Below are 23,742 nucleotides of genomic sequence, written 5' to 3'. Positions count from 1 at the left end.
ACTACGCAAGAGTGTTTTTAAATTTGGAGCAAGCTTGATAAACAACAGGTAGAATTTCTCTGGAAACCATGTTATCTTTTCATAGTTTTTTCATTTGGCGTAATCTGTCATTAATTATATGTGACTGTGATCACCCAACTAGTTTGAAAACAGAAGAGTCGGTGGAGGGTGGGGTTTTCATTTCTTGGAAGTACATTTAACTTCTAGTAAAAGGCCTTCTAAGCATTTTTAAATAGCTGAAGAGTTTGGGGTTTTCTCAAAAAAAAAAAAAAATCTGGGGTAGATTTCCTTGGAACAATTAATCACCGCCCAGCTTGGCTCTGGTTGCAAGTAGGTCCAACCTAAGACAACGTGGCTGATCACCGTGGGCGACACAGGTCGTGGCTGATTTGTCTTTTCCCCACTTCATCAACAGGAGCGGCTCATCTCTCAAATTAAGATGGTCACCAAGGTGATGTTCCTGTACATTCCGCTCCCAATGTTCTGGGCCCTGTTCGACCAACAGGTAGTGTGACGTGGTGTTTCTGTACAAATGTCTGTATTTAGCCCAGGTTCTGTGCGTGCTACCACGGACGGGGCAGTAGCTAGTGTTTAGCTCCTAGAGACGTTCTCTTCTGGTTTCTTTTTTTTGTGAATTTCATTTTTTAAATTTTATACTTAATAAATAATGTATTATGTTTTTTAAAATTTTTAAAAATTTTTTTAAAATTTATTTTCAGCGTAACAGTATTCATTATTTTTGCACCACACCCAGTGCTCCATGCAATCCGTGCCCTCTCTAATACCTACCACCTGGTTCCCCCAACCTCCCAAACCCGCCGCTTCAAACCCCTCAGATTGTTTTTCAGAGTCCACAGTCTCTCATGGTTCACCTCCCCTTCCAATTTCCCCCAACTCCCTTCTCCTCTCTAACTCCCCTTGTCCTCCATGCTATTTGTTATGCTCCACAAATAAGTGAAACCATATGACAATTGACTCTCTCTGCTTGACTTATTTCACTCAGCATAATCTCTTCCAGTCCTGTCCATGTTGATACAAAACTTGGGTATTCGTCCTTTCTGATGGAGGCATAATACTCCATAGTGTATATATGCACCACATCTTCCTTATCCATTCATCTGTTGAAGGGCATCTTGGTTCTTTCCACAGTTTGGCAACCGTGGCCATGGCTGCTATTAACATTGGGGTACAGATGACCCTTCTTTTCACGACATCTGTATCTTTGGGGTAAATGCCCAGTAGTGCAACTGCAGGGTCATAGGGAAGCTCTATTTTTAATTTCTTGAGGAATCTCCACACTGTTCTCCAAAGAAGCTGCACCAACTTGCATTCCCACCAACAGTGTAAGAGGGTTCCCCTTTCTCCACATCCCCTCCAACACATGTTTCCTGTCTTGCTAATTTTGGCCATTCTATCTGGTTTCTTTTTTATACTTTATTTATTTTTAGATCACACTGAGTTTCCTTTTTTTTTTTTTTTTTTAGATTTTATTTATTTATTTGACAGAGAGATAGAGAGCACAAGTAGGCAGAGTGGCAGACAGAGGGAGAAGGAGAAGCAGGCTCTCTGCCGAACAGGGAGCCCGATGTGGGACTCGATCCCAGGATCCTGGGATCATGACCCGAGCTGAAGGCAGCCACTTAACTGACTGAGCCACCCAGGCGCCCCTCCTTTTTTTTTTTTTTTTTTTTTAAGATTTATTTGAGAGAGATAGAGTGTGTATGTGCGTGTGCGCACGTGTGCCCGTGCAAGTTAGGGAAGGGTTAGAGGTCAAGAGAGAGCTCCAAGCAGACTCCCTGCTGGGCATGGGGCCCGACCTGGGGCTCAGTCCCTCAACCCATGAGATCGTGCCCTGAGCCAAAATCATGAGTCAGATGCTTAACCAGCTGAGCCCCACCAAGCACCCCACACTGAATTTCTTTAAAACAAAACAAAACAAAAAATTCTAGATGGTTCTATCCACATTTCTGTTGCAAAACAATGGAGAAAATTAGGTGTGTACAGGAGACCTAGGAAAGATTTGATCAAGGTATGTATGACTCTTACCCATTAAACTAAGAATAAAGAATTAGTTTTTCTGACCCAATGTGCTCAGAGGATGTACAATATTGCCTTTTATGGGATCCATAGAATATTTAAGCTGAGAGGGGCTTGGTACCTCTCACGCTAAAACGGAACAGGTAAGCTAGCAGTGCTTTCCAGAATTGGAGATGACTGCCCAAGCCATTCTGACCAGAGCAAGGAACTGGAACCCAGCTCACCACCTTGTCGCCCTGCTCTTGCTCCAGCAGATGTAGAAATTTCTCAGATTTGGGTTAAACAGCTCAATGCACGGTACTCAGTAACCAAAGTTATAAGATATTGTTTCTTCTAGAAACTGGAGCTTCAAAAAAACTTATAAGGTTTTATTGTGCAGGAAGGATTTTTTTAAAGATTATTTATTTATGAGAGAGAGAAAGAATGTGCATGAGCAGGGAGAGGGGCGGGGGGGAGGGGGAAGCAGGCTTCCCACTGAGCAGGGGGCCAGACACAGGGCTCCATCTCCGGCCCTGAGCCGAAGGCAGTCGTTTAATCAACTGAGCCACCCAGGTGCCCCCAGGAAGGATTATTATAAGGGCAAAACATCTCTTGGAAAAAATTTGAGCAAATACACCTATCTCCTTATTTGCAAGTATGGGATTTAGACCAGCATCTTACGCACAGGGAGGCAAATTTGCATGTCGGGTAGAAACCAGCTCTTGGAATCAGACCTGCACTAGAAATAGACTCATTGCCTTTTAGTGGTGTGCCGAGGGGGAGTCCATAACCCTCCTGGAAGGTTAATCACCTGTGACTAGGCTGTGGTGATCAAATGAGAGACTGTGGATAAAGCGATCCAGGGCTGGCATCTGTTAAGAACTCAAGTATGGGGTGCCTGGGTGGCTCAGTGGGTAGAGCATGCAATTCTTAATCTCAGTGTCCCGAATTCAAGCCCCACGTTGGGTATAGAGATTACTTTAAAAAAAAAAAAAAAAGAAGAATTCAAGCAGTGGCCTATTTCCTGACTTTCCACGGTGCATTCTAAATGGAGTTGACAGATTATGCTGAAACCCATATATGTTCAGTCCTCCGTGGAAATAATCATGTGTATGTGAACAGACCTGAGTCTCCTTTATACAAAATAGGTTGAAATCCATTGCCCTCTGGACGGATTTCCACTGAGGACAGCCTAGACGGTCAGAAATGGCCCTTAGGCAATAATGATGTTCTTTTTTTTTTTTTAAGATTTTATTTATTTATTTGATAGACAGATTAGAAGTAGGCAGAGAAGTAGGCAGAGAGGCAGGCAGAGAGAGAGAGGGGAAAGCAGGCTCCCCGCTGAGCAGAGAGCCCAATGCGGGGCTCGATCCCAGGACCCTGAGACCATGACCTGAGCTGAAGGCAGAGGCTTAACCCACTGAGCCACCCAGGTGCCCCAATAATGATGTTCTTGAAGCTGTGATGCCACTGAATGGAGGCCTCCTCCACCTTGCGGGTGATGTCATGTTTTCCAACAGGTCTCAGATGGACATCTTTGTGTTTCCTAAGGATAGCTGCATCTCAGAGTAGTGCTTTGTAGGTTCTTCATTGGGCGGCGGGGGACAACTAGATGTCATGTTACTTTCTGCAGCAGAAACACCATGGGTTTGGTTTTACCCAGTGTTCCGGTGCAGCTGGAAGATAAACTTGATGTTGGAAAAACATTTAAATCCCATAACACTCCAGACTTCGTTCTGGATCTGGAAAAGTCTCAACCTTGGCTTGTAAAATGTTTAAACCCCCACCCCCAAATGATGCATTGAACGTATTCGTTTTTTAGGGCTCCAGGTGGACACTGCAAGCAACAGCCATGAATGGGAAAATTGTAAGTCCGGGGTATCAAGCTTCTCTACCTCCCCTGGTCACGGCTCCTTTGCTCCAATCCCTTCGCCCCCTTTCCCCTTCCCTGTCATGATGTTCCTCATCCCTCCCAGCTGATCCTCTCTGGGAACCTCTCAGTAAGACTTGTCCCCCCTCTTTTTAGGGAGCGATTGAAATTCAGCCGGATCAGATGCAGGTAGGAAGAAAATACTTAAGTTGCCTTCTGAGTTCAAAGTCACCTTTGAGACCACGGCTGACGGTTCATTTCCGCCCCCCCCGCAGACCGTGAACGCCATCTTGATCGTCATCATGGTCCCCATCATGGATGCCGTGGTCTATCCTCTGATTGCAAAATGTGGCCTCAATTTCACGTAGGTGACTGGCAGGTTGGGGGTGGGGTGAGGAAAGATTATGCCCCCTCCCACCACACCTCCTAGATGATGGGGTTTTTAAAGAATTATATTTGAATTAGAGGCTGGTGCGCTGATGTTTCTGGAAATTTGCCCTTAAACTGAAAGTTCTATTAATGGCAGCCGGAAAATCCTCTAATTAAAGTGTTTCGTGTATGTAGACAAGGGACATGTTAGCGATCATCCCAAGTATCCCCTGTTTCTAGAAATTAAATGTAAAAATGCAAATTAGAGGCTATATTACCTTTACCCCTCTTCGTCTTGATCATAAATAAGAGAGCATGAGACAATTTCCTTTGCTGTTTCCTAGGGAAGCTAGTTTTGTTTGGGTGGGTGGTGGGAAAGGAGTGTGATCGTTCGCTCGTGGGTATGAGGCTGGCGGAGAGTCATTCTTCCCCGTGTCTCCCAGCTCCTTGAAGAAGATGACAGTTGGAATGTTCCTGGCTTCCATGGCTTTTGTAGTGGCGGCAATCGTGCAGGTGGAAATTGATGTAAGTTGCCCTGATTCCCCAGGGGCCTTTCCTGCAGGTCGGGTGGGGCATTCAGAAGGCGTCTTTCTCCGTGACCGCAGGGAGGCCAGGGGCTAAGGCAGGGAGGTCCTGGAGCTAGGGACTATGTGGAGACACCACAGGGGCAAAACGGTCCCTCCAGGCAGTGAGCACCGTGGGTGCTCTGCACTGCGACAGGGCAGCTGGGAGGAGGGTCGGATGGGTGTGCCTTGGCAGGGGCAGGGAGATGACAGTTACATGGTGAGTTTCTGTGGACACGGTTTTTGTCATGGGAGTTGGAGTTTGTAGAACTTCTTTCACACTCTGAACGCCTAGGAAGTCTGGGGAGAGGGTCATCTCTGCCAAACAGGCAGCCTTTTGAAATGTTTCAGCTGTCTCCGGGAAGATGCCTTTTGTATTCTGGTGTTTCTAGTGATGTTAGTTCACACGCCAGTCTTCAGTCGGCCAGATCCACGGTGGCACTAAACCAGATTCCTGGTGTCCTCCGTGTGAGAGCAGGCTAGAAGCGAGTGTTGTGTCGTGTGTGAGACAGGAGGTAAACACCCTCCTCCTGCTTCTCCGCTTCTCCATTCTCTGTCTCCTACCCTCAGTCTCCGTGTGTCTCTCTCTGTTTCTCTCTTCTTCCTTCCCTCCTTCTCTCTAATTTTTCTTGTTAAATTTTTAGGTGTGATAACATGTAGGGAACAAAAATTTACCATCTGACCCACGTCTCAGTGTACATTCAGTAGTGTTAAATGCGTTCACGTTATTGTGTGACTCGTCCCCAGCAAACTTTTCATCTTGCAAAACAAAAACTCTGGGCCCATGGAAAAACAACGCCCCACTTCCCCTCCCCGCCCCCCACCAGCCCGGCACTCCCCATTCTACCTTCTGTCTGCACGAGTTTGCTGCTGGTACTTCCTGTAAGTGGATTCGGAGAGCGCCCGCCCCTTGGGATTGGCTGATTTCACAGAGTCGGATTTCCTCGAGGTTCATCCATGTCATAGCGGGTGTCAGAATCTCCTTTTTGTAACAGTGGAATCCTAGTCTACTGTTGGACAGCGTTTTGTTGGTCTGTCTGTCAGTGGGCATTTGAGTTGTCTTCACGTGTTGGCTTCCGCGTGGGGCTCCTGCTCATGTGGGTTTACTCGTTTGCTCCTGAACTGGGCTAGCTTTGTGCAAAATGCATCGTGAAACTAGGATAGACGTTAGCACAGAATAGAATAGGTTGCTTTAGGGACCCTGGGATTGGAGAGAGAGCGCTGTGGGGAAAAGGCAGGAGCCCTGAACAAATGTATGGAGGCAAGAGGCATAGAGCACTTGTGAAAGGAGGTTTAGGGCACGGTCAGGCTGTGGCCGTGGCCGTGGCTCCCAGAGTTAGAGGGGACGACGCTGGCCTCCCAGGAGAGCAGATCTCCGGTGCTACAGCAAGAAACACACTCATTTGGGTTGTGTTTGCTCTGACCCTCAGATAGGAGGCTTCCTTTCCTGGCATCCTTCAGCCTGGAGGTGTTAGGACCAAGGGCATCCTCTCCAGGACCACTTCCCTGTTCTGTATAAACATCTTCCTCTGGGTGCCGTGAGGCGAGCAATGGGAGGCCTCGAGGGGGTGTTTGGTCTCTCGGCCGGGACAGCTTTCCACGGCTGGAGGGTGGGGGTGCTGGTGACGGGGCCAGGCTGATCGTCAATCAGCACGGAAGACATCACTGCCGCTTTCTCTTGTTTCGCTCAGAGAACTCTCCCCGTCTTCCCCAAGCCCACTGAAGTCCAAGTTAAAGTGTTGAATATAGGGAACAGTAAGATGACGGCATCTTTTCCTGGAATGCAAGTGACACTTCCCCAGATGAGTCAAGTAAGTAGAAAGAAATGCAACTTTCTCTTTTCTCTTCTGACCTGAGTTATAATAGGCTTGGGAGACACTGATCTTCTCGATCTTTATGTAATTCCTACAAGTATGGAAGTGAACTGCCTTAGTATCTCAGTCTCTTTGGGCTTCGCACTAGACCAGTGTGCCTCAGACTTTAATGGGCATGTGAGTTGCCTGGGGAATATGTAAAATTTTGCATTTTTAACATGCTCTCAGGGGAGGGGTGCCGTGGTTGGAGCGTGGAACCACACTTTAAATAGCAAGGCTCTGTCCGTGGTTCTCTACCATGTGGCTGCCTCAGGGACATCTGGCAATTTCTGGAGACGGTTTTCAGTGTCACAACGGAGAGCCTGCTGCTATTGGCATTCTAAAGGAGGAAGCCAGGGAGGCTGACAGCACGGTTCCACAACCTAGACTTATCTCGTCCCAAATGTCAGCCCAGCCCAGGCTGGAAAGCCCTCATCTGGATGGTCACTGGTCTGAATTAGAGGTTTTTAACCTGAACTCCACATTAGAATCACCTGAAGAGCTCTGAAAATTCCAACAGCCCAGAGGTTTGGATTTACCTGGTCTCCTTCCTGTTCAGCCACAGTGGAGAGCTGCTCCCTTGGAGTTTATGAAACTGACGATCTTATAGAAAAAAGAAAATTTGACTTCTGGTGCCTGAAGCAGCTCGGGACTGATTTCCTTCCAGGTTATTCCTTTATCCCTGATGCTGTTCTCTGCCTCATGGTAGAGATGATTTCCAGAACATGTATTTTCAGAAAAAGAAACAAAAAGTTAAGTGCTGTGCAAAAAGCCTAATTCTTGCGTAACAGGAGACGTCATGATGGAGTCCATGGTGGGGGAGGGGCGGTGCTGAGACAAACCAATGCCAGCTCTCACAAGGCATTTTTTGATGCGTGTGAACATGAACTGAGGCAGAGCCAGACTCTATGGTATTAATTGTGACTCCTTCTCTCCCAATGCAGACAAATGATTTCATGACTTTTGACGGAGACAAACTGACAAGTATAAACATTTCTTCTCCTGGTTCACCAGTCAATGTGGTGACTTATAACTTTGAGCAGGGCCATCGGCACACCCTTCTAGTCTGGGCCCCCAATAATTTCCAAGTGGTAAGTCATTGGACACCTACAGCTGATTCTTTACTGTGAGTGATGTTGGTGATAGAGCCTTTCAGTTGTGTGGCATTGCTTTAGCCCAGGTAGTATTGTGAGAGTTAGTCCTCAAGTTCTTCCTTCTTTGAGGATACAAGTCATTTGACTTTGAAAAAAACATTGGTGGATGGGAAGGGTTAATATTAATTTAAAAGTTAATTTAAAAATTTAAAAAGACCTTTTGTGGGGGAGGTGCCTGGGTGGCTCAGTCAATTAAAGTGTCCGACTCTTGATTCCAACTCGGGTCGTGATCTCAGGGTTGTGAGATCGAGCCCCGCGTTGGACTCCGTGCTGGGTGTGGAGCCTGCTTAAGATTCTTCCTGTGCCTGGCCCCCACACCCTCCCTCCAAAAAAAAGAATTTGGGGTCATGGTAGTGGGTGTGTGTGAGAACATGCAAGTCACACAGAGTACATAGGTGCATTCTTAGCAACTTCTTGAGATAAAATTTTACATACATCTTAAACTGTATTGGTTAAAAAATCACACTGGGTAATTGGAAAGTTAAAACAGTCTCTAAAAAGAATATAGTGAAAACATCAGGTAAAAGCAATAAAAATACATGTGAGATATTTCATGACAAGATATCAGCATCTAGATGGGCCACGGAACACATTAGGAAACTGTGGAAATAGAGTTAAACTGAGTGGAGGAGTGGGAGGTGTTCTGTGAGGTGACCTTCTGTGACCATCTAGAAAACTGCCGTATGGAATTAAGACTTCTTGGTCGTGTATTTTATTAGGGAGCTCTTGAGTGATTTGTTCTCAATTCTTGAATAGTCGTGTTCTGTGGAAGCACTAGAAAGCAAACATCAAAAATTGTAGAGACTCATTTCACCTTCAGGAGAATCGGGATTGAAGGACGGAGCTTTGCAAATGTTATCATACGCCCTTAGCTCCTAGGATAAATGTCAACATCGCTCTTTTTCTCAAGTGCTGAAATGGTCATCTAAATTTATTCTAATGGATTAGATTTGAAAACGCTTTCTTTCTCAGGTAAAGGATGGCCTTAACCAGAAGCCAGAAAAAGGAGAAAATGGCATCAGGTATGTACTTTTCTTTAAAACTCTAGTCTTATCAGCTTCTTGGAAGTAATGCCTTCCCATAGTAAAGTCCCACTGCAACAAGGCTGTAAAATGAGAGTATAGGAATTTATCCCAACAATGTAAGGCGGTTCAGCATTCTTAAAAATATCAATCGATATCATCTATCATCTTAATAAATTAAAGAGACAAATCCATATCATCATATCCATGGGTGCAGGAAAAGCATTTGATAAAATTCAGTGTCCATTTATGATTTAAAAAGAGCCCTCAGCAAACTAGTAATTGAAGGGAACTTCCTGACTCTGAAAAAGGATGTCTAAAAAACCCAAACTACTATTACAATGAATGAAGACAGTCTCAATGCTCTTCCCATAAGATTGTGCACACCCTCCATTCCTTTTCAACATCCTTCTGGGCGCCAGTGCAATGAGACTGGAAAAAGAAGTAAAGATCTTAACTGGAAGGAAAGAAATAAAAACTATTCCTACTTACAGATGACATAAGGACCTGCACAGAAGGTCCCAAAGACTCTACCAAAAAAGTTCATAGACTCAATAAGTGTTTAGATATGAGTGTAGAAATGTTACAAAATATAAGATCGACAACAAAAATCATCTTTCTATGTGCCAGCAATGAATGATTGGAAACTGAAAAATTAAAACTATACAATAGCTCTCCAAAAAGACAAACTACTAGGTACAAAGCTAATAAAAACATAGATGAGATTTGAGAACTAAAACTACAAAAGGCTTATGAAAAAAAACTAATGACGAGTGAAATCAATGGAGAGATATGCTAGCTTTGTTGGTTAGAAGGTTTAATACAGTGACAATGTCAGTTCTCCCCAGATGGACCCATAGGGTTAGTGCAATTACTATCAAAATCATAGCGTTATTTTTCTATGATTTTTTCCAGTTTTACTGAGATATAAGTGACAAAATCAATTATATTTGAAGTGGACAATATGATTCAATGTATGTATCCACTGTGAAATATTTACCAGAGTCAAACTAACAGTCACCTTACAGTGAACTTTTGTGTGTGTGTGTGTGTGTGTGTGAGAGAGAGAGAGAGATAAGAATGGTTAAGACCTTAAAAAAAAAAAAAAGAAAAAGAAGAAGAAGAATGCTTAAGATCTAACTGCTTAGCACATTTGAAGTATACAATGTAGTATGACGTATAGTCACCACATTGTACATTAGAACTTACTCATCATGGAACTAAATTTGTAGCTTTCACACAACATTTCCCTGCTTCCCACCCCTCGGTCCCTGGAAATCACCATTCTACTCTTTCTTTTTCTATGAATCCAACTGTTTTTTAGAATCCGTATATACGTGATACCATGTAGTATTTGTCTTTGTCTGGCTCGTTTTCACTTACTGTTTCTAGGTTCATCTGTGTCACAATGGCAAGGTTGCCTTCTTTTTAGTGGCTGAGTAATGTGTCCTTTTAATATATACATATAGATATATAGACGTAGGTAAATTAGATTTCATTCAAACTGAAAACATTTATTCTGTAAATCTCACTGTTAAGAGAATGAAAAAGGTAAGCTACATACTGGTATAAAATATTTACAAATCACATATCTGACTAAGTGTCTGTATCCAGAATATATAAAATACTCTTGAAACACAACTGTAAGGAAATAACCCCGTTGAAAAAGAGCAAAAGATTTAGACATTTCACCCAAGATATACAGATGGCAAAGAAGCACATGAAAATGGGCTCAACATTGTTGGCCATTAAAAAATATAAATTAAAACCACAGTGAGTTGCATGACATACCTATTAGATGGATTTAATAATTTTTTTTTTAATTGACAATACCAAATGCTGGGGAGGAGACAGGGCAACCAGAACTCCCATGTTCTAGCTAACAGGAGTGCAAAATGGTACTAAAAAGCAGTGAGGCAGTTTCTTATAAAGTTAAGGGTACACTGACCACACAACCCAGCTATCCGGTTCTCAGGTATTTATCCTAGAGAAATGCAAACTTATGTCAACGTAAGAACCTAAACATAAGTGTTCATAGAAATCCTATTCGGAATTGCCAAAGACTGGAAGTCACCCAATGACCTTGAGTGGGTGATGGATCAACAGACAATTGACTGTAGACTATACTACATCCATACAACAGAATAGTTCTTAAGAAAAAGGAACTAGTGATACAGGCAATAATATAAATGAATTTCAAACGTATTGTGCCATGAAAGAAGCCTGTCTTAAAATTTACATAGCTACTGTGTAATTCCATTTATGTGACATTCTGGAAATGCCCCCCCCACCAACAAAAGATAAGGATGTGGGAACAGATCAGTGGTTGCCTTGGGTTAGGAGGGGAGGAGAGGTTTGGCTATGGGTCTGTGTGAGGGAGATGCGGGGGCCGATGGAACTGGTCCATATCTTGGTGGTGATGGTGCTTCTCTGAATCCAGACATGTGTTCAAATTCATAGAATTGTACACCAGAAAGCCAATTTACTGTAAACATGCTTTTTAACAAAGATTTTATTTATTTATGTGAGAGAGAGAGCATGAGGGGATAGGGTTAGAGGGAGAAGTAGACTCCCTGCTGAGCAGGGAGCCCAATGCAGGGCTCGATCCCGATCTTGGGACTCTGGGATCAGAACTTGAGCTGAAGACAGACACTTAACCGACTGAATCACTCAGGCGAACCTGAAAATACACTTTTTAAGTAAGATTAGAACATCTGAATAAATTGGGGGAGAAACGCGGATAGGGCTCCTATTGGCCTCAACTCTTACAGCCAATCTCTGTTTCCCTGTGACACTCCTTAACAATTCCAGATTTCAGCTTTTACCAGTTACCAGTAAAACATGAACTAGTAGAGAGAAAGTGTATGATTACGAGGATGAATATTAACTTACTAATGGAAATTGTGGAGACATGGAATTAATTTTCATCTCTCTTTACCTCTGGCTTGTTTCGCATTGTTACCATTTGTAATGTTCACTTTTGTGGGTTCTCCATGTGCTAGGTCAATTCTACAAATGATTAATAGACAGAATTTACAAGTTGACTATCAAAATATTAGTCACAATGCACTAAAAGCCTGAAAGGGAAGGAAATGTAACTTTATATCCTTGAAAATATATCCTCAAATGGAAATGTTCTGAATGTCAAGGTTAATTGGAATAGCCTATTTCATACCCTGAATTGTTCCATGGTTCTACATCTTTAAACCAAGGTTTTCTTGCACAGCTTTTGGGTTTTCCTGTGACTCACTTGGCCTCTTGTTGACAAAAGCATATGAGCCTTTACCTCCTGGGTGATCCAGAGAATGGACCCAGGGAATTCACCTTGCTCTTTGAGAACCAACTCTTCAGCATGCCCTTTGATGTAAGGAGGGCATTTTGCTCTGTGGTCCTTGTGATGCCACTGTCCTCACAGAATTTTTACCATTTGTCCAGGTTAGTGTCTTTCTTTCGTGAATTCTGGGTCACCTTTCTTGTTTGGCTGCAAACTTGTGCTCAGATATCTGACCGAGAAAATCTGTGAGGCAGTTTGCAAGTCCTTGCTTGCCCAAAAATGCTTTTCTGTTCTCCTGCTTAGTCATAGGTTGGCCGCCATTTTCTTCCCAGAGTCCTGGAGGCTTGTCTCTATTGGCATCCAACACCCAACTGTGCTCAAATACACACACACACACACACACCATCTGCCACTCTCTGTAGTTGATTTAATTTCCCCCTCACCAAGCATTGGGGATCTTCTTTCTCCTTGGTGTTCTCACATATCTCTGCAGTAAAACTACATGTGAATAGTAGCCAGCACTATGTTCTTTTGATTTTTGGTTCCTTCTCATTTTCTTTGTTCTCTTCTGTATGAGTTTGCTAAGGCTGCCATCACAAGGTACCATAGGCTGGAAGGCTTAAAAAACAGAAAATTATTTCCTCATGATTCTGCAGGCTTGAAGTCCAACATCAAGGCATTGGCTAGATTAGTTTTGTCTGAGGCCTCTCCCCTTGCCTTAGAGAGAGTTGCCTTCTCTGTCTTTACATGGTCTTTCTTCTGTGTGTCTATGTCCTGATCATCTCTTCTTCTAAGAATACCAGTGATCTTGGATCCCTCATGACTTCACATTACCTCTTGAAAGGCCCTGCCTCTAGGGTCTCCTGGGTGGCTCAGTCAGTTAAGCATCTGCCTTTGGCTCAGGTCATGATCTTGGGATCCTGACATCAAGCCCCACATCAGGCTCTGTGCTCAGTGCAGAGTCTGCTTTTCCCTCTCCTTCTGCCCCTCCCTGACTCACACACACATGCACACACATTCTCTCTCTCAAATAAATAAAATCTTTGAAAAAAGAATAAAGACCTTATCTCAAATAGAGTCACATTCTGAGGTCCTAAGGGTTAGAATTTCAACATATGAATTGGGGGAGGGGTGGAGATACAATTCAGATTGTTCTTCTGTCCTGCACACATGCATATACATACAGCTGTCCTGCACACATGCAAGGAAATCCTCTAATGCTGGTCATCTGGCCCTTTCCTAATCTTTGCATCTGAGTCTCTGAGCTGGAAGTACCTCTGGGATGTCCTTGGTGGCTCAGAACTATCATTTTGATTTCTTCAGAAATGTCTCTAAAACTTTGGAAACTTCAAACAGTCTAAATTGTGGTATCCTTTCTTGTTCTGGTGCTATGCTAAAGTTTCATTCTTCTTTAAAATTGTCTTTGTTGAGATTTGGGGAAAGGACACATAAGATCAGCAACATTTTACCTCACCAACCCACTCATGTAGTAAAAGATAAGCCAGGACCTTTTTTCTTTTAATTGGCATCATCATATCTTCCGTGGATCAAAAGATTGATTATTTCAGCAATGTCCAAGAGACAATCCATAAAATGGGGAAGTTCTGAAAAACCAATGTCAGAAACTAACTGATAAATAGAACAACTTTGAGAAAGCCAGGAGGTTGGATTTTGGAATAATATATGAATTAAAGAAAGAGTAGAGAGAATTTTAAACACAATGGAATCGTTTTAATTATGTGGTATCAGTAAGTTGTGAGACTTCTGTGGACTACCTTCAACAGGGTCCTTTAAGTAAAGCGACAGGGGCAACTGGGTGGCTCAGTTGGTTAAGTATCAGATTCTTTTTTTTTTTTTATTTAAAGATTTTTTTTTTTAATTTATCTGACAGAGATCACAAGTAGGCAGAGAGGCAAGCAGAGAGAGAGGAGGAAGCAGGCTCCCTGCAGAGCAGAGAGCCCGATGTGGGGCTCGATCCCAGGACCCTGGGATCATGACCTGAGCCGAAGGCAGAGGCTTAACCCACTGAGCCACCCAGGTGCCCCAGTATCAGACTCTTGATTTCAGCTCAGGTCATGATCTCAGAGACATAAGATCGAGGCCTGCATTGGGCTCCACGTTGAGCATGGAACCTACTAAAGTTTCTCTCTCCCCACTCTTCGTTTGCCCCTCCCTCCAATTACACATGCTTGCTCACTCTCTCTCTCTCTCAAAAAAAAAAAAAAAAATGACAATACTGGGGTCTAAATTGGTTGAGAATTTGATATTGATCTTTCTCATGAATTTTTTAACATTACATATTGCTCTCTCTCTCTCTCTCTCTCTATATATATATATATATGTATATATATTTACAAACAATGTTCTTGAGAATGTTTTAAACTTAATATATTATGGTCCTCTGTGTGTTCTGCAATATTATATATTATAAAGTATAGTATAAAATATTTTAATACTTATCCATATTTCTATAAGTATCCCTTATCCACTCACACAAACCACTATATAATATTCCATTGCATGTACATACCACAATTTACCCATTCTTCAAGGAAATTTAGGTTGCTTCCATTTTTCCAAACAATACTCCAATTCCCGTTCATATATGATTTTTTTTGTCCCCATGTACAAAGTTTCTCTAGAGAGGTGGCCTTTAAAGCTTTTATCATGGGGTGCCTGGGTGGCTCAGTTAGTTGAACAACTGCTTTTGGCTCAGATCATGATCGCAGAGTCCCAGGCTCGAGTCCCGCATTAGGCTCTGAGCTCCACGAGAAGTCAGCTTCTCCCTCGGACCTTCTCCCCCTCATGCTCTCTTTCACTTATTCTCTCTCAAATAAATAAATTATAAAATCTTAATAAAGCTTTTACCACATCCAGTAAAAATATTTAAGCATATAATGCATGAACATGGTATCTGTTAAAATTATATATAATTATTATACCAAATTAATTTGAGCATTATAAGTAATTTAAAAATATATTAAGAGAATGAGAAAAATTTTAAAAATTTTACAAGTATTTTTATTCATTAGTGGTACAAAAATCATTAATGTAGATGATGTGATTATATATGCTTCATTAATTTCTAAAAAGCTCAATTTCGGATTTAGAAAAATCTAGGCATAGGCTTAGTTTTAAGTTTGGTTCATTTCAAGCCTTGGTTTCCATGACTATCATACTGAAAAAGATCTTTCAAGGAGGGAGTATGGTCATAAGTAGATTAAAGAGAAATCTTCATTTAAAGGTAGTTGTGGGTTTATTAAAATCATTTTGGTACTAAGACAACCAGATACCCATATGCAGAAGACTGATGTCAGACCCTACCTGAGACCACACACAAAAATGTACGCAGTGGATCATAAACCCAATATAACTAAAACAATAAAATTTATAAAGGAAAAATAACAATAAATATTTGTGACCTGGGGTTAGACAGCAGTTTCTTGGATACAAAGCCAATAAATAAATAAATAGTCACTTGGGCTTCGTCACATGGAGAGCTTTCGTGCTACAAGTGATACCGTGATGACAATGAAAAGACAGCTCACAGAATGACAGAAAATATTTGCAATCATATAATTGATAAGAGATTCTGAATACAGAAGGAACTCTTTCAGCTCAAAAGTAAAAAGACAAATAACCCAGTATCTTAAATGGGCAAAGTATTGGGAGAAGGTGGGGGGGTGGGATTATGGACATTGGGGAGGGTATGTGCTATGGTGAGTGCTGTGAAATGTGTAAACCTGGTGATTCACAGACCTGTACCCCTGGGGATAAAAATACATTATATGTTTATAAAAAATTAAAAATTAAAAATTAAAAAATAAATAAATAAATGGGCAAAGTATTTAAAGAGATGTTTCTCTGGCACCTGGGTGGCTCAGTGTGTTAAGCCTCTGCCTTCAGCTCAGGTCATGATCTCAGGGTCCTGGGATTGAGTCCCGCATCTTGCTCCCTGCTCAGCAGGGAGTCTGCTTCTCCATCTCCTGCTCCTCCATCTCGTGCTCTCTCTCTGTGTCAAATAAATGAATGAAATCTTTAAAAAAGAGAGAGAGAGAGAGTTTTCTCCAAAGATAGCACAGAAAAGTCAAAAAGTCTAGGAAAGAAGTGCAACATCATTAATTATTGGGGAAATGAGAATCAAAACCACATTGAGGTACCACTTCACACTCACCAGGCTCTCACCAAAAACCAAAACAAAAGCAACCAAGAAAACAGGTAATAACTTGAATGCTAAGTTCAAGGATTTCAAGTGTGGTGGGGATGTGGGCACATCAGAAGACTTTTACACTGCTGGTGGGAATATAGAATGATAAAATGATGCAGACAATTTGAAAAACTGTTCCTCAAAATGTTAAACAGAGAGGTACCCTATGAGCCAGCCATTTCACACGGAGATGTCCGCCCAACTACATAGCTCCTGCTGGCCCAGGTCAGGAGTCCGTTCTCAGTGAGGCACCTGTCACACTACACCAGGTCAAACGCGCATGGACTTTAAGGCCTGAGCTTAATTCAGAGAAATGTTGTCCCAGTACCTAGAATTTGACCAATATTACTTGTCGCCACAAAGCCGATGAAATGTGGCCACATGTTTTAGGAATGTTCAGGTTAAATTGTTGTCTGCAGTCCTTGGGTGTACGATCTTATGAGTGCCCATCCTTTAAATTGGATAATCTGCTGAAAGCTTTCCCTCAGCTGTCCAGGGAAAATCCACTAGTCGCATTGGAGGCAGCACCCTTCTGGCTGGTGTGCTGCAAGAGTGTCAGGGTCTCCTATAGCCTGGAGCACCGAAGGAGGGGATCCGATCTTCTGTCCATACTGTCACCATCTTTATGGTCCTTTGAAGGCAAGCCGCTTAGGCATAGAGGACTTTGCAGCCCCTGGAAGCATTGAAACCCAGGACCAAGGCTCTGGGTGCTACACTCCCATCCAAGCTCTAGAAGAGTGTCAGTCACCACTGTTCCAGGTCCTGCAGACACAGAACTCCCTCTCAGAGGTGAGCTCCCCAAAAGTGTCTCTGGTTGCCGGACCGACCCTTTTCTTCCTCTCCACTCTTTGGGGCCCCTCCCTGCCCAGGCTCCTACAGGTAAAGGACAGAAAATGGCCTTCCATCCCCAACCCCCAGAAAGAAGCCCGGACGGAGACTGTTCGGGTACTAAGCAACTTCTTCTTTGATCTTTTAGTTCTTTAAAGCTTCTGAGCAAGGAATACAGAGCACTGCCTTCTTGAAGGGGGAACCAGCTCCTGTTTCCATCCAGGCTAATATCTCAACACACCATTGAACTACTCCTAGTTACCAGGCACTTAGAACAGCTCCAGGCAGAAGACTGTGGTCAGCTCTTGTGGGTGTGTTCTCCTGAGTGCGTCAATAATAACAAACCTGGGTTGGCTTCCTTCTGCCTTTATAAGTCTAGAACTCTTCCATGGACATCTTAAGTCCCTTCCAAAAGAGATCACAGTCCAAGTTCAGGGGTATATACTGTGACCTAAATAAAGTACCCCTTGGTCCAGTCACAAGACGGATGGTTTTCTGTTTCAGATTTATAAACAGTTTTGATGAGAGCTTCAACATCACCATGGACGACAAGGTTTATGTGAATGTCACCAGTCACAATGCCAGCGAGTATCAATTTTTTCCTTCGGGCGTGTAAGTACCTCTCCTAGACACTGTGCTCCCAAGTTCAAGGATTTCAAGTATTTTTCCTTAAACATTACATTGAAGCTGTTAATACCAGTAAAGTTAACCTATATCATTCTTTCTTTCCACAGAAAACACTTTACGATAAACTCAACCCAACAGATTCCGCAAAAGTGTGAAAGAAATTTCCAATCATCCAACCTGGAATTTGGTAGTGCGTTCACCTATGTCATTGGAAGGACGGTCAGTGAGTCATTCTGTTGAATCAGAAGTTCTACTCAAACATTTAGGACCTGGTCATGACTGAAATGGAGGAACATTAGCATCTGTCTTTTAAACAGGCTTTGAATTCATTCAGTTGGCCACTAGTTCTTTAACTCACTGTTGACTTCAGTGTGCTGTTATTTTTAGAATAAAACTAAACAGACAACTGAGGCTGACTAAAAGTCCATGTTGACCAGTATCTGATGTCTCTTCCTAGACTATTTACATGGACTTACAAACTTTGAGTTCAAAGAGATGGCAATGTTTTAAACAAACCCTGACTTCCACTCTACTGTCTGATTTAAGAGCAAAATGCTAGTGAACAGATTTTCAAAACCAACGCCATTTCGTAGAGAGGACAAAATGCACTGTTGCATATTTTAAAAGGGCATAAGGGCTTGTATTGCATAGAGCGTTGAGTGTGGTGCATAAACAGTGAATCTTGGAAAACTGAAAAAGGTAAAATTAAGATGTTAAAACAAATAAATAAATAGATAAATAAAAACCATATTTATTTGACAAATTGTATGACATAGTTCTAGAAGTCCAAGCTCCATTTGCCTGTTTGAGCAGTTTTTATTCTAGAAGCAATTCTCCATTTTAATATCTTCTCTCTTCTGCCTTATTGGTTTAGAATATCGGCTGCCCCGAACTGCACATCTTTGAAGATATTTCACCCAACACAGTTAACATGGCTCTGCAGATCCCACAGTATTTCCTCCTCACTTGCGGCGAGGTGGTTTTCTCTGTCACGGGACTGGAGTTCTCATATTCTCAGGTCTCTTGGTCATTGTTTCTACCACCCTTCTCCTACCCCCACCCCCGTTGGGACCTAACTTCAATAAGCAATATATTTATAGTTTAAAAGATTCTGGGGGGAGGAGGGAAGGTTCTAGAAAGCATTATGGTATCTTCCATCAAACAAGGTGTTTGAGATCCCCCAAGTCATGTTTTTATCAAGTAATAATATGACTGTTTAACTTCTTGGGTGCATGTATCATATGACTCTGCATTCCCACATCCTATACCAGAGATTTACAGCCCTGAGGGGGGAAAGCTGTATTAATGATCGTGACCAGGGCCACGATAGGCAGCAGAGTCTATGTTCTGAAACAACTAAATGATATCAACTGTTCATTATGGTGTCCATTTCTGGGTTGTGTCCTCATAATCGTTAAGACTCAGGTGAGATCTCTCCATAGCTACATGCTGGTTGAAGACCAGCTTTTAAAAGTTGAAAGATATTGCTTTCAACTGTTCAAGATGAGACTCATGAGGTAAATTCTGCTGATTAGAAGCTAGTTTCTCAACAATTTCATCAAAATACAGTTAAGGTCATTGTGACCCTACAACGCCTAGCACCTTCAAGTCTTGCGGTGAAGATCGTAAATATGAGTTGGACAGTCCCTTTCTGTGATGACCTCACAATCGGATAAAATGACATATCATAGGTGACAAGAGGGGTGTCGTGACGTGACAGGGAAGCTCACAGCAGAGCAAGCTCCTGGCCCAGAGAGTAGCCTCCATTTAGGGGAAAGAGAATGGGATGGATGGCTCTGCTTGGAAACTCTTCTGTAGACACAGAATTGATTCATCTGTAGATTTGCCCATTTAACTCAGGACAACAACGCTGTGAGGATGTGGAGAGTGGGAAACAAGGAATTCTTGTATGTTCGTACATGAGTGTTTGGGGTGTCTTGTTACCCAAGTGATAAGCCTTTTTATATGTGACCCCACATATAGATGCGAAACCCACTTTCGATGCGCATTTTTAGGGCGGACTGCCCAACTGAATGCATTGGTAAGTTGTGTTCTGCAGCTGTGCCGTTGCCATCTAGAGACTGACTGTGTGTTGTTTCCCCAGGCCCCCTCCAACATGAAGTCAGTGCTTCAAGCAGGATGGCTGTTGACGGTGGCTGTGGGCAACATCATTGTGCTTATCGTAGCGGGAGCAGGCCAGTTCAGTGAACAGGTACGGGGTGGGGAAAGAGTCTGTGTGTGTCTGTGGTCATTATGATGACTCTCCCTCACCACCTCTGTATACACATGGTCATCTAAGCTAATGGTCAAATAAAACCAGCCAGAGAGGATGATGACCAAATGCGTTTTTGGCCAAATGTGTGCCGATTCTTTGTATTTCTACTGGGTTGTGTACAGTTAGATAGTGACAGACAAAATACCAAGTTTTGCCTTAATATACCTATAACCTAAAGTGGTTTACTATCAAAGGAAAGATCTTTCCTAGCTTCTGTGAATGTTGCATAATGGCCCCAAGCCAGACATGTTTTCCAGAAAGTTTCATGTTACCTAAAGTTAGAGCCCTTCTGAGGGTAGTTGTAATTTTTCCAGCTAACATAAAATGAGAGCGTCTCTGAAACTGAAACCCTCTCCTTTAGCATTTCAGTATTTGTCTTGTAAGGGGGTCGTCCCTTACCCTATCAGTTTGTTCACTTCCCCCTCCAAGTCCCATCAGAGCACGCACCCCTGCTGTGAGCTCGTAACCTCAAGATTCTGCCAAAGGATGATGTGGAGGTCTTAACTTAGAATACTTCTGCATGTTATTTTTTGCTCAAGAGTACTGTATGCTGTTCTGTTGGTCCCCATCCTTCTAGAGGCCAGCTCTGTCCTTTAACATGGGTTTTTCAGAAATTTTCTCTCATCCTCCCAGAGTCTTGGTTTCTGCCCTCCTGTGTGGTTCCAAAAAAATGTTATCTTTGTACTTGGGCATTCAAGAAAAGCCGGCCATTCCGGATCTATGGTAGTCACCTACCAATTCTCCATCACAGTTCAATTGCAGAGCACCTCCTACCTAGACATAGCAAGAAAATGTACTCCCAAAGCACACCGTACCATAACCTGTGTTGTTTTTGTTTTTTTCTTGCTCCAACTCCAATTCCTTCCAAGTGGGCTGAGTACGTTCTATTCGCGGCATTGCTCCTGGTGGTCTGCGTGATATTTGCTGTCATGGCCCACTTCTATACTTATGTCAATCCAGCGGAGATTGAAGCCCAGTTTGATAATGAGGATGAGAAAAAGAACGCGGAGAAGATGAATATATATTGCACGACACCTCCTGTCTCACAGACACAGATGTGAATGTCAGGAAGCAAGTGGAGAATGGACTGGGGTCCAGAACACGCCCTGACTTCTGTCCCCTGGTGGCAGGACACTCTGATGGGGAAGACTTTGGAATTGTGAACCAAGAAAGCTTTTTTCCAAGCAGCCAGCAATGAACCTACACCTCAGGAAGAAGTCTTTTTCTTTTAAGAAAAGTCATATTTAAAGCAAACACACACACACATATACACTCTTTTCTACAATGGCGAATCCATACCCTGCCTTTAACTCCTTTTCTACCACATAAATGAAGTTGTTTTGGACTAACTAGTCATTTTCTGAAAGAGTGGCAAAGTTGTATATTGTTTGCATTCTAACTCTCTTTGGAAACACTGTTAAGTGAGGCAGGAGCTGGTGTGAAAAGTGAATTTACATGCTTTAGAATGGCATGTGATAAGCACCAGCTAGTATTAATGGATAACTTTACCTTTTGTTTTTTTGTTTTGTTTTTTCCATGCCCTACCTCTGCTTAACTTTTGTGTGACTCAAAAGACCACTCAGGTAATGGCCAGTAATGATTTTTTGGAGTTTCAAAGATGAAATACATTCCTACTCTTAAGACTAGGAGTCTGTAAGTTTTGGGGGTAGGATAAGAAATCTGTGTCCCGATTCTAAAAGTTGTGTGCACTCAATAAAATGGCATCAGAAGTTGGAAAACAGTATGAACAAAAGCAATGTCCACATATAATAAATTTCAGGAACATGAAATACCAAGGTTTGTTTCTTCCTGGTCCTCTTTTTTTCCTGGGGAAATAGATACCCAAGATTCTCTTCAATTACTTAGTTTTGTATGTGCATATGTATGTCCCACCTTGAAGTGTTTTTCTCAATACAACCATTTTTTCTGCTCAAAAACAATTCCTTTTTAAAAAAATATTTATTTCTTTTGGGGGGGCACACGTGGAGTGGCAGAGAGAATCTCAAGCAGATTCTGTGCTGGGTGCAGAGCCTGATGCAGGGATCAATCCCATGACCCTGAGATCATGATCTGAGCTGAAATTAAGAGTCGGACACTTAACCAACTGAGCCACCCGGGCACCCCTCAAACAAAAATTCTTATAAAATAGTGTAAATTATTCATGCTTGATTCGTCCTATCAGTACTTCTCTCAGGTATCAGACCCAGAGTAGTTCTACTTTGTCCCTCTGACAAAACCAAGAAGCGGTTCTCAAACTTTCGCACAGCCCAAGAATGGGCTCGAAGCCCAAGATGGACAGCCGAAGGCGGGGCTCGATGGACAGGACGGGCCATCTGTGGGGAAGGGAGACTGAACACCGGAACTTGCTTGTGTGATCCATCTGGAGGAAGGGCCCGTGGTGGACTTCCAAGATGCTTCGTGCAAAAACTCTTCATTGCACTGAGGACGCGGACTGAAGGGGAGGCTCCAAACCCAAAGTGAGAAACACGATGTGAGTCAAACCCTGCTGGAGGCCTTTCCTACCCTTCAGATCAAGCCCTCCTCCCTTCACTGAGGCTTGCAAGATTTTTTTTTTTTTTTAATATTAATTATTTATTTGACAGAGACACAGCGAGAGAGAGAGAGAGAACAAGGGGGAGTGGGAGATGGAAAAGCAGGCTTCTTCCTGAGCAGGGAGCCTGATGCGGGGCTCGATCCCAGGACCCTGGGATCATGACCTGAGCTGAAGGCAGACGTTTAACGACTGAGCTACTTAGGTGCCCCAAGACTTTTTTTTTTTTTTTTTTTTTTTAACTCATGACACATCTCCTTTCTCTCTGCTCACATGGCTCAGACTCACAGTGACTTTCTTCTGGAATGCATCAAGTTCTCATTTCCAGGTCAGGAGAAAAATCGAGTCCTGAGACATGCTCTCTCCCAGCTTTGCCCACCCCGGCCGCCTGGCTGAGTTCTCTTCACTTTCAGGCTTAAGGCCTCCTCCCAGGGAGGCTTCCCATCCCCCAGCCCGGCTGTCCCACTCCCGACGCCCTGGTGGGTCCTCACTGCCCAGCTCTGTCTAGGCTGAAAGCTGAAAGCTTGTGTCTTGGAACTCGGCGGGCCTGGACGTGTTACACGAACACCTAAGCCTTGGGCTGGGAGGGGTGAGATGTTAGATGATGGGGATGACACCGAAGGGAGTCTGGCCAGCGTGTACCGCTCCCATCACTCTGCCCTCTCGCTGACATATCACGCCTCTGACGGGGCAAACCAGGGCTCCAGTGCGGAGCTCTCGCTGGCCGTGTCTGCTCTTGCCGGTCGCTGCAAGAGAACGGATCCTGGATCCTCTAGAGATACTGTCATCCTACGTGTCCGTGCAGCGGCTGCGTGACACTGGGCGAGTCTTGACCTTTCCGGTGTCATTCCTCCTACAAGGCAAAGCATACCACACACTCTGAGGTTTTAAAAACCCTCTGTTTCAGAGTGGCTGGCACGCAGTAAGCTCCCAAATATTTTGAATGAACTCCCCGCTCCGCTCTGATAGTAACACTGTGGTATGCTTTGCCTCTGAGTGGAAATGATGCCTACGTGATCTGCGCTGCAGTTATTTCCATTCCACAGAGGGGAACACAGCTGCAGAGTAGCCAAGTAATCCGCTGAAGGTCACGTCCACAGTCTGGTTGCAGAGCCCAGGCGGCCGGCCACACC

At 43.3% G+C, this 23,742-nt stretch overlaps 1 protein-coding gene across 1 annotated transcript in view; it reads left to right on the top strand.

Annotated features, from left to right (window-relative positions):
• SLC15A1 (solute carrier family 15 member 1) overlaps positions 1-21,854 on the top strand; it is a 49,720-nt gene extending 27,866 nt beyond the window's left edge. The window contains exons 11-23 of the mRNA XM_082700902.1: positions 416-505; positions 3,839-3,883; positions 4,043-4,075; positions 4,162-4,250; positions 4,699-4,780; positions 6,510-6,629; positions 7,616-7,762; positions 8,798-8,847; positions 17,661-17,768; positions 17,891-18,002; positions 18,658-18,801; positions 19,888-19,995; positions 20,928-21,854. Of these exons, the coding sequence (XP_082557028.1) occupies positions 416-505; positions 3,839-3,883; positions 4,043-4,075; positions 4,162-4,250; positions 4,699-4,780; positions 6,510-6,629; positions 7,616-7,762; positions 8,798-8,847; positions 17,661-17,768; positions 17,891-18,002; positions 18,658-18,801; positions 19,888-19,995; positions 20,928-21,119 (1,320 nt within the window). The 3' untranslated portion in view covers positions 21,120-21,854. The remainder of the gene's footprint in view (positions 1-415; positions 506-3,838; positions 3,884-4,042; positions 4,076-4,161; positions 4,251-4,698; positions 4,781-6,509; positions 6,630-7,615; positions 7,763-8,797; positions 8,848-17,660; positions 17,769-17,890; positions 18,003-18,657; positions 18,802-19,887; positions 19,996-20,927) is intronic.
• The last annotated feature ends 1,888 nt before the right edge of the window (positions 21,855-23,742 follow it).

This window comes from Mustela nivalis (genome assembly GCF_964662115.1).
Source record: "Mustela nivalis genome assembly, chromosome: 15".
Taxonomy (NCBI): Eukaryota; Metazoa; Chordata; class Mammalia; order Carnivora; family Mustelidae; genus Mustela; species Mustela nivalis.
Note: the sequence above shows the minus strand (reverse complement) of the source record. Positions and strands in the feature narration are given on the sequence as shown.